Consider the following 16546-nt stretch of genomic DNA (forward strand, 5'->3'; position numbering starts at 1 on the left):
GAACTAAATTTACCAACATTATTACGGATGACCGAATTCCCAGAAACAGCTGTTGGACTTATAACATCTTTTTCCCACCCCTTTAATTTTCCCTGTCTTTTGTACTCTGTGTAAGTTGGACCTATTAATATAAATATCTATATTTTCTTACTTAAAAAAATTCATCATCTAAAAGTTTCTACCTTTTGCTTTCTCTTGTTTTGCATGTACACACACACACACACACACATATATATTGTATTTGATGTGCTTAATATATTTAATATATTTGATGTGTCTAATTTGTTTATCCGTATAATTGCTAATATATATATATATATATATATATATATATATATATATATATATATATATATATATATAAGCAGTTATGCGGATAAACAAATTAGACACATCAAATATATTAAATATATTAAGTACATCAAATACAAAATATGTATATATATATATATATATGTATGTGTATATATATATATGTATGTATATGTATATATGTATATATATATATGTATGTATATAATATATATATATATATATATATATATATATATATATATATATATATATATATAATAAAGATGCGATACATACAGAAAAGCAGAAGCAGCATATGGACCCGTTGGATGTGCGTGTGTGTGTGTGTGTGCATACAGACATGAAAAAACATACATACATAAGTACGTACTTTCGTGCATGCGTACTTATGTATGTTTGTATGTGTATATGAAGTAGGCACTTATTCTAGCGAGGAACATTTTACCCTGTTCTGCCATATTTATTATTATTATTATTACTACTATTATTATTATTATTATTATTATTATTATTATTATTATTATTATTATTATTATTATTATTATTATTATTATTATTAACCCCAACTACTTTTTTTAGTTAACTCATAAAATTTTTCCTTTTGAAATTTGAACATTAGGGTTTTAGAATCTTCAACAAAAATTTCCTTCTTATGAAATCATAGAAAGTGTACTTTAAAACTATAAAACAATAGGGAATCATTTACAATATTTTATAAATATATTTATACATTAATTACATTAAAAAGGATACAAATTACAAGCTATATTAGTTTTCATAATAATGAACCTAATGAGTATTGAATAATGAAAAGATTTGTTTTGTACTGTTCTATTTTGCGGAAATTGAAAATGCTGTTGTTTATATCTATTAAGGATGAAAATGTAATTACAAATGCAAGCATAATATATTTATTTATACACTTCAAGCGCGAGCGAAATATTTTTATGCGCAAAAAAAAAAAAATATATATAGTCGTAAACGCACAACATATTAAGTAAAAATAGAAGCAGCTGCAAATCCCTTAACCTTAACAATTTTCTTATTTAACAACAGCATAAATGAATAAACAAATAAATAAATAGATAAAGAAGTTAATAGAAAAAGATAAGGGAGAGAAGGAAAATTGCAAATTCTGAATCTTTAATATTCAAAATTTAGATATCAAGTGACCTGTTTCTACAAAAAAATAATGTTCAGAAGTTATTGGGTTGGGTTAAAATACACGCGTAAATGAATAAAAAATGGTAGAGAGAGAGAGAGAGAGAAAGAGAGAGAAAGGCGGGAAGGAGAGAAAGAAAAAGGAAAGATAGATAGATAAATAGAGAGAGAGAGAGAGAGAGAGAGAGAGGGAGGGGGAGAGTAACACAAACACAGAGACACGGACACACACTTGCACACTTACATAAGCTACTAGATACGAAGCTGTAGCAAGAATATTTCACTATAACCACGGCGGCAGTCCGTATCAACCAATATTCAATATTGGAACTCTTGCATTCTGTTAAATCCCACAGTAAGTGGAAATGGAATCAACATTTCTATTACTCTTCATTGCATCAGCATTTTATGCAAAATAATTTTTAGTGTCTATGTATGTATGTATGTCTGTGTGCGTGAATGTGTACATATGCGTGTGTATATATATATATATATATATATATATATATATATATATATATATATATACACGCATTGTTATGATCGGCCATTATTATGATTGACCGTTGACTGAACACTATTCAATTTTTTTCTCCGTGTTTTTCTCCTTGTCTCCGTATTCTTTCTGTTGAAGAGCGTAGCTCGAAACGTCAAAGACTTTCCGTATTCCCGAGCGTCATACTAATATATACTTTTGTTATTTACACCACCTGTCCTCGTCTGTTGTTATTATTTGTATATTCTCCCATATATATATATATATATATATATATATATATATATATATATATACATACATGTATTTACATATCTATATATTGCGTGTGCGTGTGTGTGCACGCGTGTCTATGAATGTACATACGTGTGTGAACATATATATAATATAATATATATGTATGTATGTGTATATATATATTCACACACACACACACACACACACACACACACACACACATACACACACACACACACACACACTCACTCACATATACATGAACAACATAGTCAAGTACAGATACATTAAATACCATGCGACATAAATTCATGATTTATTTAAAATATTTCTGTCTCTAGAGGATGTCACAATTGCCAAATGGTGATTGAAATCAACCCCGTATTTGAAATGGAGATAACATCATGAATCAAGAATTTTCTAAATTTAACAATCCATTAAGGAAAAAGACTGGCTTATATTTATTAGAGAAAAAGGCTGTCGTGGACACGTGTTTCCGCTGCAATAGACATCATCAGTAACGCATTTGATGGTGTCAACAAAAGGTCCATGTTACACATCCTGTCGGACTATTGTATCCCAAATAAGACTGCCAAAGCCACCAACGTCATTTATAAAAAAAAAATCATCAAACATTATGCAAAGCATAGACGGTCCCACTAAAGTGTTTTCAGCGTTTGTAGGAATCGTTTAGGGAGACACCCTAGACCCTTTTCTCTTGGTGATTTTAGTGAGTTACATACCTAGGAAAAATCTTGGCACTAACAAAGACTAAAGCTTCGCTATCAAGCAGAAGCAATCCTGATGCTAGAAGAGCGTAGTTCGGCAATACACACACACACACACACACACACACACACACACACACACATGATATTCGGTGGAACTAAGTCTTGCCTGATGATCACAACGGTGTAAAACTCATGTCGCGAGACAAACTCAGTATTAATAAAAAGATATGATTCCTCTCCGACATGTATTGAACACTTTTCTCCCATTCGTCCGACATTAAACAACGTACATATATATATATATATATGTGTGTGTGTGTGTGTGTGTGTATATATATATATATATCATATAATATAATGATAATATGATATAATATAATAATACATAATATGTCCCCATACACACATGCACGTACAATATATACATAGGTAGGGCGGCGAGCTGGCAGAATCGTTAGCACGCCGGGCGAAATGCTTAGCGGTATTTCGTCTGCCGTTACATTCTGAGTTCAAATTCCGCCGAGGTCGACTTTGCCTTTCATCCTTTCGGGGTCGATAAATTAAGTACCAGTTACGCACTGGGGTCGATGTAATCGACTTAATCCGTTCGTCTGTTCTTGTTTGTTCCCTCTATGTTTAGCCCCTTGTGGTCAATAACGAAATAGGTATTTCGTCTAGCGTTACGTTCTGAGCTCAAACTCCGCCGAGGTCGACTTTGCCTTTCATCCTTTCGGAGTCGATTAAATAAGTACCAGTTACGCACTGGGGTCAAAGTAATCGTCTGAAATCCTTTGTCCTTGTTTGTCCCCTCTATGTTTAGTCCCCTGTGGGCAATAAAGAAATAAATATATACATAGGTAGAAAGACATGTAAATATATTTTAACATATTTCAATGTTAGGTGAAAAATCATAGAGGTTGCAATAAACTGGGTATATATACCTGAGACATGATGTCCAGTGGGGTAGAATATGTTGGGCAATGTTAATATGGGGTACATTTCTCACAAGTACCCCGACCAAAAACATACCTACAGGCAAAAGAAAGAATTACATCATTACCATATACTACGACATAGATAACTGGTTTATATCGTGTGGTGTGTTTATATGTGAGTGGGTATGTTTCTGTACTTGTGTTCTCATATATGTGTGTGCCTGTGTATGCGTGCGTGTGTGTGTATGCATGCGTGCGTGTGTGTATTCCTGTGTAACTGTGAATGTATGTCTGTATGTATCCCATTTCTGCGAGATGTTTCTGTGTAACTGTGTATATTCTTATATGCGCGTACTTGCATGTATGAGTGTGTATGTATGTGCGCGCGCACGCATGTGTGTGTGTGTGTGTGTGTGCACGTCTGTGTGTGTGTGTGTGTGCGCGCACATCAGTGTGTGTGTATGTGTGTGTGTGTGTGTGTGTGTGTGTGTTACTCTATAAGACACCCAATCAAGCAACTAGAGAAGAGGAATAGTTGAAGGACTTCAAAAGAAAAAAAAAAAAAAATGAAAATATGACTGTTTATGGCAGTGTTTGTCTCTTTATCATGTCTCTTATTTTATCTCATCTCCCACCTTCCTATCTGTCTTTATCTTACTCTATTATCACTGTAAACTGCTGGCACTTATTTGTCTAACAAAGAAAGTCAACAAACACCCCCCCCCCACACACACACACTAAATAAATAAATAAATACATAAATAAAACAGACTATCGCACAATGCAATACCAAGTATGATAATAATTCTGAGATTTGAGTGTTTATCCAATATCAAACAAAAGAAAGCACAGAATAAGTAGGAGTAGCCAGCAGGAACTCGCAAATATAAAACAAGGTAACAAATACTCACTAAAACATAAACTAAGACAAATCATTAAAAAAAAGAACGGAAGTACTGCTGATGTCTTCCGCTAAGTGCTTGGCTCCAAACAATGATCTTTTGCCTCACGAAGCTGCACGGCAGTCAAAAGAACGAAGAACCATCAGATAACAACCAACACTCGAAAAGGCAAAGACAGCACATCCACAACGATGCAACCTTTGTTTTGTATGTATGTATGTATGTATGTATGTATGTATATATATATATATATATATATATATATATATATATATATATATACATACACACACACATGCTACTACACACATGCTACCACACACATGCTACCACACATATGCACACACATCTCATATAAGTATGTAAGTATGTATGTATGTATGTATATTATCAACCTACAAATCTCTCTTTGAAATTCACTAAATTCAGCCACTACTACACTTATATTACGAACTCGATACGAAGAACATACGGCGGCTATAAAAACACCAACAACAACACTCTACACACCATACTTGTTTCTTTTGGGATCGAACACGAGATGCTATGATACACATGTCCATACACACACACGCATGCGCACGTACACACGTGCACACACATTAGGATATCTAATGTATGCACGTATACCCACGATATAACATGACTGCATTACACGCATATAAAGGGCTATATTATTAATGTGCCATTTAAGAGTGTGTCATTTAAGGTAAATTCAATTCTTATATCTAGCAAGTCGAGCAACCATGTAGATATTCCCTTGTAGTCTCGTACGAAGCTTATATGAGGACCAAGAAGAAATAAATCAGTATTTTCAAGAATGTCATTCTTAGGAATTGAAATACTCAGTTTTTTAGCGATATGACATTCTTGATGAAAACAAAAATGGTCATAAGAGTGGGAAAAGGGCTAAGCTGCCTTAGGAACTTTTGAACCCAGAACCCAGAGTAACAGTTATTCACTGGGACAGGAACCGTCATAAGTGATTAATTTATATTTATAAATGAGATTGTGTGGTATTCTTGCATTTCTTAGGAATATCAGTGCTGAAAGTGAATCGAAGTCGCTTCTGATCGAAAGCAAAACTACATCACAGTCTAGTCTTGTCGGCTTTTAGCTCTTGGGCACCAAATTTAGATACTTGTTTTACGAAGTACTAAAGCCTTATATTTTGGAACAGCTCAATAAATCGATCCCATTATTCTCTAGAATTATATTTTATCGACACCGGAAGGATGAAAAGCAAAGTCGACTCCCCAGCGGGATTTGTATTGAGTGAACATTTTAAGGAACTTAACTATATAGCGCATGGCCTTTTATCTGTGGATTTTGCTCTCCATCATTCTCCATTGATATAACAGGAATAATTTCTTTTGTTAGTAGAAGACCATAAGTTTTGTAAAGAAGAAATGGTCAATTCTATTGAACAAGTACACAAGTGGCACTGCTTGTTTTATCGACCTTGCATAAATGAAAGACTAATCCGTCCCTAACAGGACTTGAACTCAGGATGTTGGTAGATGAAGCCAAATCCTCTAAATCATTTAGTTCAGCACACTATCAATGGTGTGTTTCCATATCTCTTTCTCTACTATTTTCATTTGTTCAGGAGATACATTCTGTGATATTGTTATATTTCGGGACGGTCACTTTTTTTTTTTGCCAAATAAATACACGCACTATATATTCGTTCTTCACTTCAGCTTTATTATTGTTTTTATTTTAGTGTCTAAAATAAGAACAATAATAAAGCTGAACTGGCAAAAAAAAAAAATTATCATCCCTAAATATAACAATATCTGTTTCAACATACGATTTCACATGAAGAATCTTGCAAAATCCTATGATATCTGTCTTTTCATGAGCTTCAATAAATTCACTGAACTGAATTTGTATTCAACTAGGAAACAAAACTATGTCACAGACTCACATAGGGCTTACATCAATCCAACAGCACTTAAAACAGATGAGGATTAGATTCATATGCAGCAAACCCCACATCATATTGAGTGATATCTGCAAGTAATGAGATTTGTATTTGATTTATACAAAATTCAACACTGCTATGATTCTGGGAAGATTAGGATAACGCTCTTCTGAAATAAGAATAAGGACAACTAAAAAATGACGTTTCCACGAAGGAAACAGCAGGAAGTGAAAGTTATAGTCGTATTTAACTGTGATCGGAAATATTACGTCAACGATATTCTTGTTCTATGCAAATTAGCATTTTTTTTTGGGGGGGGGGGCAAAGCACATATAAATTGACGGAATTACAGATTGAGGTTGGGGAATCATATTTTGCTGGGAAACGATTTAGTATTAAATTCTATTTAAGCAGTTTCTTCTTTAAACATGAAGAAAAAAAATTTCCCAGAGGTTTGTCAGTTTTAGAACAGAACTACAATATTTGGTGTTCTATGAGATTAACTGTTGAAGAATTAACGGAAGATAAGAAGCTGGGGCGGAGCAACAGTAACAAACAAAACTATAACGACATATAGAAGTTGCTACAGAAATATCAGCATTATATTCAGTAACAAAGAGACGACGACGACGGTGACGGCTGCGGCGAAGAAGAAGAAGAAGAAGAAGAAGAAGAAGAAGAAGAAGAAGAAGAAGAAGAAGAAGAAGAAGAAGAAGAAGAAGAAGAAGAAGAAGAAGAAGAAATCAACACATTGAACAAGAAAAAATGCAATAGGAACAACACAAAATAGAACTACAACAACAGCTCCAATAAAAATTGGTATATCAGATATTATCTATCAGTTATTAATAAATGGCTGGGGGCAGAACGAAACGGAGCACGTATCATTTTCTTTATATTTTATTTCCAAGAAATCAGAAAAAAACCCAGAAATGCTGAAGTATTATGACAATGAACAATCACTGTTTCAGAAATATTATATCAATCGTCTCTGATTGGCCTGACTGACTCAAGCAAAGGCAATCTGATTGGTTACCAATATGGAAGCAGCTGATTAGTAACTATTTTAACATGCTATATATTTTACATTATTTCTTGTACTTTTATATGCATTATTTTTTTTTATTTTAGTAGGATAAGAAATGTGGGAGATGGAAGAGTATGCTTAAAAAAAAATTTCCAACTAGGTTGGCGTATTTAGTTATATAAGAAAATAGGATCAATTGTTGATTAAGGATCATCCAAAGCAGATTGTGCTTTAAAAATGGACAGAAAATTAGATTTGATTAGAGGAAAAGAAGTTTCTTTGAAATCTGTCAGATGTAAAGATAATATATATATTTTACCCCTTTTTATTCCTTGAAAAGAGCCTAATTTTCTGTGATATGGAGTCATGGTAGGACTCTTTTGTCTGGAGGTTATTTTCTTGTAGCTTCAAACATAAATACTTTATCCATTCTCTTTCACAAACGTTTCTTTTTTTTTGTCTGGTTGTTTTCTTGCATGTTTTTTTTTTGCTCTCTTTTCCTCGTTCACTTATCCAATCTCCCTTTCATTCTCTCAGTCTCTCTCTTTATCTAGATGTTTCTCCTTTTATTAACATCTTTTCTTTTATATTTGACTTCAAAGTCAAATTTTATTTTTTACCAATAATAGTTACTGAACTACGTTGCAAGTATAGCATATGAAGGAAAAAATTATAGCATACATACATACATACATACATACATACATACATACATGTAAATGCATATTCATGTATACATACATATATATATGTATATATATATATATATATATATATATAGATAGATAGATAGATATAGATATATATATAGATAGATATAGATATATAGATAGATATAGATATATAGATAGATAGACATATATATATATATATATATATATATATATATATATATATATATATAAAGTGTAGTATATTGCCACTTAAGTGTGGCTGACCCCTAGGGGTGGATGTTACTGTTGCTTTTAGCCCCAGGAGGACATCTCCTCCAGCTGGCTTATCGACACACGACTTTATCGTGCAGTTACTGTTAATACTTCATTTAGAGAATTAATATATATATATATATATATATATATATATATATATATATATATATATATATGCAGAGAAGGAGGGAAAAAGAGAGAGAACATATGGAAACGGGCACTGTATATTAATATATATGTATACGTGTGTGTGTGTGTATGTGTATGTATACACGCGCGCACACACACACACACACACACACACACACACACACACACATATATATATATATATATATAACCGAAAGGCCATGCATTTATATAAAAAGAAAATTACCTGTGTCATTTATTATTTGTTTGTGTTTTCGCTACCGTCCGTTTTCGTCTTATATAGTCCTTCGTTGTCCTCATATCTCGTACATTTTAACGTCTGCCAACAAATTCCACTTTTGTTTTTACTTGTCTTATGTCCTTCGTATGCGCTGGTTTATATCCCCGAAGTATTTTGCTGTTGACGCCACCAAACTGATGAATAATATCGAGAAGGCGTCGAAGATGTGACAAGGGAAGAGCGTCGTTTAGTCTTTTGTGTGTTTTTCTTGTTTTTCGTATGTTCTTTTCTTGTCACTCTGCTCAACTTTTTCCCGTACACACACACGCACACAAGCGCACTGCATATATATATATATATATATATATATATATGTATATATATATATATATATATATGTATATATATATATATATATATAGTTTACTGTTCGTTAAGGTAAGATCAACCAAAAATGTATTCCATACAGTGTGAGATATATATCATTTAATGTACACAGTATAAAAATACGAGCTACTAATAGTTTCAAGCGAGAAGAAGAATTACATTGGGTTATGTGAAGGAGATTTCGAAAGGCGTTATGCAAACTGCCTATCTTCTTTCCGGCACATCAACAAAAATAAAGTCATAAATTTGACAAGCCACGTATGGGGCTGGAAGACCAACTGCACACCACATAAAATAAAGTGGAAAATCGTAGAGAAATTCATGTTAATGGATGTAAGAAATGCAACTTATGCACAACTGAAAGATGGTATAATCTTTTTAGATCTAATGATTCCACCGTACGAGTGAATTCCAATTCAGAAATTTTCAGCAAATGCAAACATATGTCACTGCACGGCCTGAGGCGTGCAGAATCTCTGCTCCACCTCACAAACATGCTCCTCATGGAGCAAATAATCCTCCACTCAAAAAGTGGAAAAAATGTCCTGGACCTCTGCATCACAAATAACAGGTGCTCATCCATAATGTTAAGGTGACACCGACGATTTTCTCAGACCATAACTTAATAGAACTAACAATGTCTGGTCCGCAGAAGACCACAGCCATGCAGGCTACTAGAAGCACCCATCTCCTCTCCAACCTGAACTTTTACAAAGCTGGTTGGAAGAGTATCGAGAAAGAGATCATGAAACAAAATTGTTCTACCAGTTTCTCTACGCAAGATATTAACATAAAGTTGCAGTACTTTATGACAATCATGCACGACATATGCAGTAAGACTCTGTTCCAGAGAAATGCCAAACCAACAGAAAAATATAATTCTCAGAGATTCTAATGCGACAACGTGCAAAAATCTCAAATCGTCTAAATGGGCCATTAAAGGCTAACAAACGATCGTATTTCAAACAAACATTGTTCGAGAGCGAAAATGAACTCAGACACTCCCATGAAAAAGAGAGGGCAGAAAAAGAAGCCAGGGCTATAAAAAATATTAAGGCAAACACTAAAGTCTTCTACAGATATCCAAAAGAGTCTGCTTCAGTACGATACAAGATAGGGCCGCTGTTTGAAGAAAATGGCTCGCCCACAGCAGACCCCGCAGAGGACCAGTGAAATACTGAATATGCAATACAAGATTATTTTCACCACTCCATTGGGACACTTGCAAGTAGCTATGTCTAATGAGTTCTTTGGCACCACAGATCTACACAAAGTAATGTCAATTATCGATAGCACCAAAATAGCAGAAACAGATGAAATGTCGGCCATTGATGAAATGAGCTCCAACTTAGCCACGGGCCCTGATGGATTCCCAGCAATCCTCCTAAAGAAATGCAAAGGGGCTCTAGCAAAATCACTTCAGATTCCCTTCCAGAGCTTTGTCGCAACTGGTAGACTTCCCAAAAAGTTAATGGAAAACATAATATGTCCTATCCATAAGGGAGGTAGCAGAGCAGATGCTGAAAATTATAGACCTGTCTCTCTATCTTCTCGTGTCAGCAAAGTCATAAAAATCATTGTCAGGAAGAAACTCATTGCATTCCTTGAAGATAATGACTTGCTTCCGCTCAGGAAGAAGCTGCTTTACACAGCTTTTGCAGCACTATCACTGGGTGTTGAAGCAATGAATCGCTCAAACGTGGATGTGATATATCTCGACTTTGCAAAGGCCTTTGAAAAAGTTGAGCATGTCACAAGCAACGGAGACTCGGGTAGCCGGAAAACTTAGAGAGTGGTTGCATGACTTCTTACAAGACAAAAGCTAGGCTATGGCAGCCAACAGAGCCCTCTTCAAGGAGACAGTAATGGAGAGTGGAGTACCTCAGGGAACTGTATTGGGGCTGCTGCTATTCATGGTGGCTCTTTCAGACATGCCATCAGTTACACAAACAGACATACTTACCAGCTATGCCAACGACACAAAAGTAGTACAAGCAGCCAAGGAACCTTCTGATGCTAATCTTCAACAGAAAAACCTAAATGCTATATATAAATGGGATGAGGAAAACAACATGCAATTTACTGCAGGCAAATTCCAAGTCCTCCGCTATTAGCTAATTGGTGCTCAGAAGCCGCAACAACGATACTTTGGACCAAAAGTAGCGGCAATCCCAGAATCACATACAGTGCATGATTTCGGGATTGATATGAGCAACGATGCCTCGTTTCATATGCATATCACCAAGTTATTTGACGCCTTGCCAAAACATTTGAGGGATCTTCATGGATTGGGGGTAGATGTTTTCAAAAAACAGCTTGACCTCCTTGAGGTCCCAAGATGAACCAATATCAAACAGGAAATTCGAAAGAGGGCAGCAGTGTCGAACGCCCTCCTTCACCAAAAGCCAATCACATAAGATTGGCTATTTTTTTGAAAAGGTGATTAAACTGGTGGTGCCTTAGCATTGGCCACAGCCATAAAGCTGAAACGTGTAAAAGAATAAAAGAATATGGACAAAATTCTTTTGATGAACTGGTGGATACCACCTTCTTCGGATTGAGCAGCTGTCTATATAGATTTTGGACTCCTCTCCCTTGAATTATTCTACAACTGCTTAATTATGGTGTCACACTCAAAGGGGACATAATTCTAATTTTCTTTTTTCTTTTCCCGTTTTTTAAAAAAATTTTACCCTTACACTTTTTGCATCTATAGCTTTTTCTCGTGATTTCTTTTTGATCTAGCATCCTGATTTGTACACTGAAAAAGCCATGTGCTCAGAGTCAGGAGGTTGCTTGGAGACACAAGACGTGTTATAAAAACCTGCCCAGACTTGCGTCTCCATTGCATGAAACTATTAGTGGTTCGTAACTTTATGCTGTGTATACTATATGCTTATATATATATATATATATATATATATATATATATGCTTATAGATTCGTTGAATATCTGACAACACCGCTTCAAAACAATCGATACCAGCCTTTCACTATCCTTTATTTTCTCTTAAAATAGGGGTCGTAATCCCAAAACATTGACATGCCGTTTAAAAATGTAAACTGTTGCTTTGTTTTGTTTCGTCTTTGTTTCCGTCCTTTTGTTTTTATCCCACATGCAACATAATGGCTTTCTAAACAATTACACACATATATCATATGTATACCATATATATCTTAACGATATATATAACATTTATAATGTATATACAGACGTAGAACAGTGCTAGCTCTTATATTTTGTCTCGGAGAAACTTCTTAATGAGACTTACATGTTAAGAAGCATAGATTTCACTAAGAATGCCAACGGCAGATTGTTAAGACACAGATATTCCAATCTCTCTTGTTTTTCTTCAGTAACGAACATCTCTGGATATTCTGATCTAAGGGGAAAAAGATTCATTCCGATATATAGAAATCGGTAAACAAAGCTTTCACTGATTAGAGCGAACGCTGGCCAGGTAAAAATCTAATCAAAATATTCACTTAAAACAGCGAGCCCTGTGTTTTCTAATACACAAATCTCTTTGACAAGTTTGTTTGTGACCAAATACTGCCGTTCTCTGTTTGTATGTACATTATTAATGTTATACACATTATCATTTTAATATGATGATGTTTCAAGAACGTCTATTGATTTAATTTTAGTCTGGCCAGCTTTCATATAGATCAGTGAATATTTTGTTTACTGATTTCTATATCGGAACATTTTTTTTTATTTTGTTCAGAAAGTCTGGGTCTATGTGTCACTTGGGAAAGTAAATGAGGTCGAAACATTGACAACATTCCGTGAGAGCTCTGTGTTTTCTGATTCATAATTCTCTTTGAGAAGTTTTTCCGAGACAAAATATCATAGGTGTATATGAAGCCGTACAAGAATGGAAAGCAGAGTTGGGAAGATGACATAATTACCAAATGCATAGATAAAATGATATATTGGGTAAAAAGTAGAAAAGGCATACGAAAGAGACACAGGAACCAACTGAAAAAGTGATTCGTGGAAAGCGAACCAAAGAAGCTGGAAGAACCGATGGAATGGTTGTACGATACGTTCCAAGTACCAACGCCACTGCAGGTGATTGAACCCATGTGTACAAGTGAGAGGAAAAGGGAGGTGGGGTGAATAAAATAAATTTTGCTAACTAAAATGACACTTCCTAAGAAACACTTAAAAGGGGAGATGTGGTAGAGAATTAGTAATAATGGCACACCCCTACCATGTGGCGAATGGAATAACCTTGTGACTATAAGTAAAGAGAGTACGAAGTAGGTGGTCAAAGATAGTCGTGTTTTTACTGGTTTTACTAAGTATACTGTATACCGAAGTGGGCATTATAATAATCCAACATTTTAAGGATATAACAGTTGTCCATATTCGGAGAGTGGGATTGGATTTGTGCAAATTTTTTCTCCACTATAAAAATCATCATGCACTGGCATCGCTTGAAAAAGAAGTAATACCTATCACAAAATTGGTTGGTCGTAGCCTTCGCATGCGTAGAACTTTCGATCAGGTGATGGCAATACTCGAACACGAGTTTGCAGTCATCATGTATGTATGTACGTATGTATGTATGTACGTATGTATGTATGTATGTATGTAAAGTTTATTTACCTTATCCATGCACCGAGTAAATTGATTTTTGCTGAGCGCTCCATCAGAAACTATGAGAAATTTCAATAAGACGTTTTATAAACTCTATATTATACATACAAGTGTACTGGTTTTTAATACATCCAAATATAAATATGAACATTCCTAGTTTCAACAATTCGTCAACATATATGAATTCTTGAAATTGACTCCAACCTCTTTACTGTCTTAAATAACTAAGAATCTACTTATATACTATAATTATATTTTTACGTATTACCTCTAGCCTACGTCTCTTTATTTGTTGTAATTATTTCTACTCGATATCCATCTCATTAACCCTGTTAATATGTCTTATGAATGTATGTACTTACATTACATTTGATATGTGTCAAGTATCTGTCATCGTAAGATCAATATTTAATCGCTTTTGTTCGGTTAGTTCTGCTGGCTGTCCATAGAATTTGCCTCTATATACATTAATGTACTGGCTCATAGAATTTTTTTGTTTTGTATATTTGCTAGCATATACTAGTCTTTTGTTTTGCATTTCACCCAGTAGTGTTTCTATTTAATATCACTCCAATCTTCTCGTATACATAATTCTATGGGATTGTTAATGAGTTTATAGGAAAGGCACTCATTTGATTGGTATGTGCATTAATAAACGTTTAAGTTTGTGTGTGGGTACATACATTTCATATATATATATATATATATATATATAGACTTTCCGTATTCCCGAGCGTCATACTAATATATCCTTTTGTTATTTACACCACCTGTCCTCGTCTGTTGTTATTATTTGTATATTCTCCCATATATATATATATAGGATCTATTTTAAAACGGGGGCACCAGTATTTTCTTAACGAAACACTAACGAAACACTTTGAAACTTGGGACACTGGTAGAATGTGTCATATAAAACGTCTTTTACTCTTAGTTTTCTTAACAAAAAAAAAAGGAATTCGCAAGTTATTCCATGTTAAAATTGTCGTATTTCTGTAATTTCAACCAATCACCGACGTCTATTCAGCTGAATAGAGTTGCTGCTGGGCGGTCATAAAAATGTTATTCCCTGTGACATATTTCATCCGGTTTAATCGTAATTTATACGCATATATTGTTTATATAATAAATTACGCTGTGCGTATCTATGTGTGTAACAATTTTAGAGTTCGGATTCTAGAGTTAGGGTTAGGGTTAGGGTTACGGTTACGGTTAACAGTCTAGTTAGGGTTAGGGTTAGGGTTAGGGGATTAATACGATATACACCGTTACAGCGCTAACTGTTTTCAACTGAATAGACGTCAGTGATTAGTAGAAATTATCGAAAGAAAACAATTTTTTACATGAAATAAATTCGAATACAAAATTTTTTTTCTGTTCTATAACACAAAATAGATAAGTATACGAAGTTTGAAAGTTTTTCGGTACTAAAAACACTACATAAAACATAAATGAAAACTGGTGCCCCCGTTTTAAAATAGATCCTATATATATATATATATATATATATACATATATATATATATATATATTCTTTTACACGTTTCAGTTATTTGACTGCGGCGATGCTGGAGCACCACCTTAAAAAGGTTTTAGTAGAAGAAATCGACTTATTGTTCATAAGCCTAGTACTTATTCTATCGGTCTTTTTTGCCGAACCGCTAGTTTACGAGGACATAAACATACCAACATCGGTTGTCAAGCGATGGTGTGGGGACAAACACAGACACAAAGACACACGTCCATAAATATACATACATACACACATCCATAAATATACATACATATAAATATACATACATACACACATCCATAAATACACACACACACATATATATATATGGGCGTGATTCTGTGGTAAGTAGCTTGCTTCCCAACTACACAGTTCTGGGTTCCGTCACAATGCGTGGCACCTTGAGCGAGTGTCTTCTACTATAGCCTCGGACCGACCAAAGTCTTGTGAGTGAATTTGGTAGACGGAAACTGAAAGAAGCTTGTCGTGTATATATATATATATATATATATATATATATATATATATATATATATACTACCACCGCTTGACAACTAGTGTTGATATGTTTACGTCCCCGTCAACTAGCGGTTCGGCAAAGAGACTACTAAAATAAGGAACAGGCTTATAAGTCCCGAGGTCGATTTATTCGACTAAAATCCTTCAAGGCGGTGCTCCAGCATGGTTGCAGTCAAATGACTGAAACAAGTAAAAAGATAAAAAGATATATATATATGATAAGATGAGAAAATAGAGAGGTAATTAATAAATTATTACTTATTAATTAAAAAATTGACAAACATCCCTTACAGCTGTTTCAATTCAGACCCTCAGAAAATTAATTAATTAAATTAAAAATTATTTGAAAGTTGAATCTCTTCAGAGATCTTAGTATATCTTTATCAACCTCTGAAGAGATTCAACTTTGAAATAATTTATATATATCACAGTTGGGTATGGTAAATCTTATATTAATTCCTCAAATTTTGCTGAGAGGAAAAACCTATGGT

General features: G+C 34.2%; 1 protein-coding gene across 5 annotated transcripts in view; it reads right to left on the minus strand.

The window, feature by feature from the left end:
- The window catches only part of LOC106876557 (sodium/hydrogen exchanger 9B2), a 76010-nt gene that overhangs the window by 42022 nt on the left and 17442 nt on the right, over positions 1–16546 (minus strand). For 3 of the 5 annotated variants that reach the window (XM_014925154.3, XM_014925153.3, XM_052965556.2), the window contains exon 2: positions 3882–3969. The exons of 1 other annotated variant lie outside the window; for it this stretch is intronic. Coding sequence is in view for 3 of the 4 variants with exons in the window: in XM_014925153.3 (XP_014780639.1) it covers positions 3882–3969 (88 nt within the window). In the remaining variant the exon portion in view is untranslated. Of the gene's footprint in view, positions 1–3881; positions 3970–9036; positions 9109–16546 lie in introns of those variants that run through there. One more of the 5 variants, XM_089347614.1, reaches the window with a different exon arrangement.

The sequence above is a fragment of the Octopus bimaculoides genome, chromosome 2 (assembly GCF_046866305.1).
Source record: "Octopus bimaculoides isolate indiv1 chromosome 2, ASM4686630v1, whole genome shotgun sequence".
NCBI classification, from domain to species: Eukaryota; Metazoa; Mollusca; class Cephalopoda; order Octopoda; family Octopodidae; genus Octopus; species Octopus bimaculoides.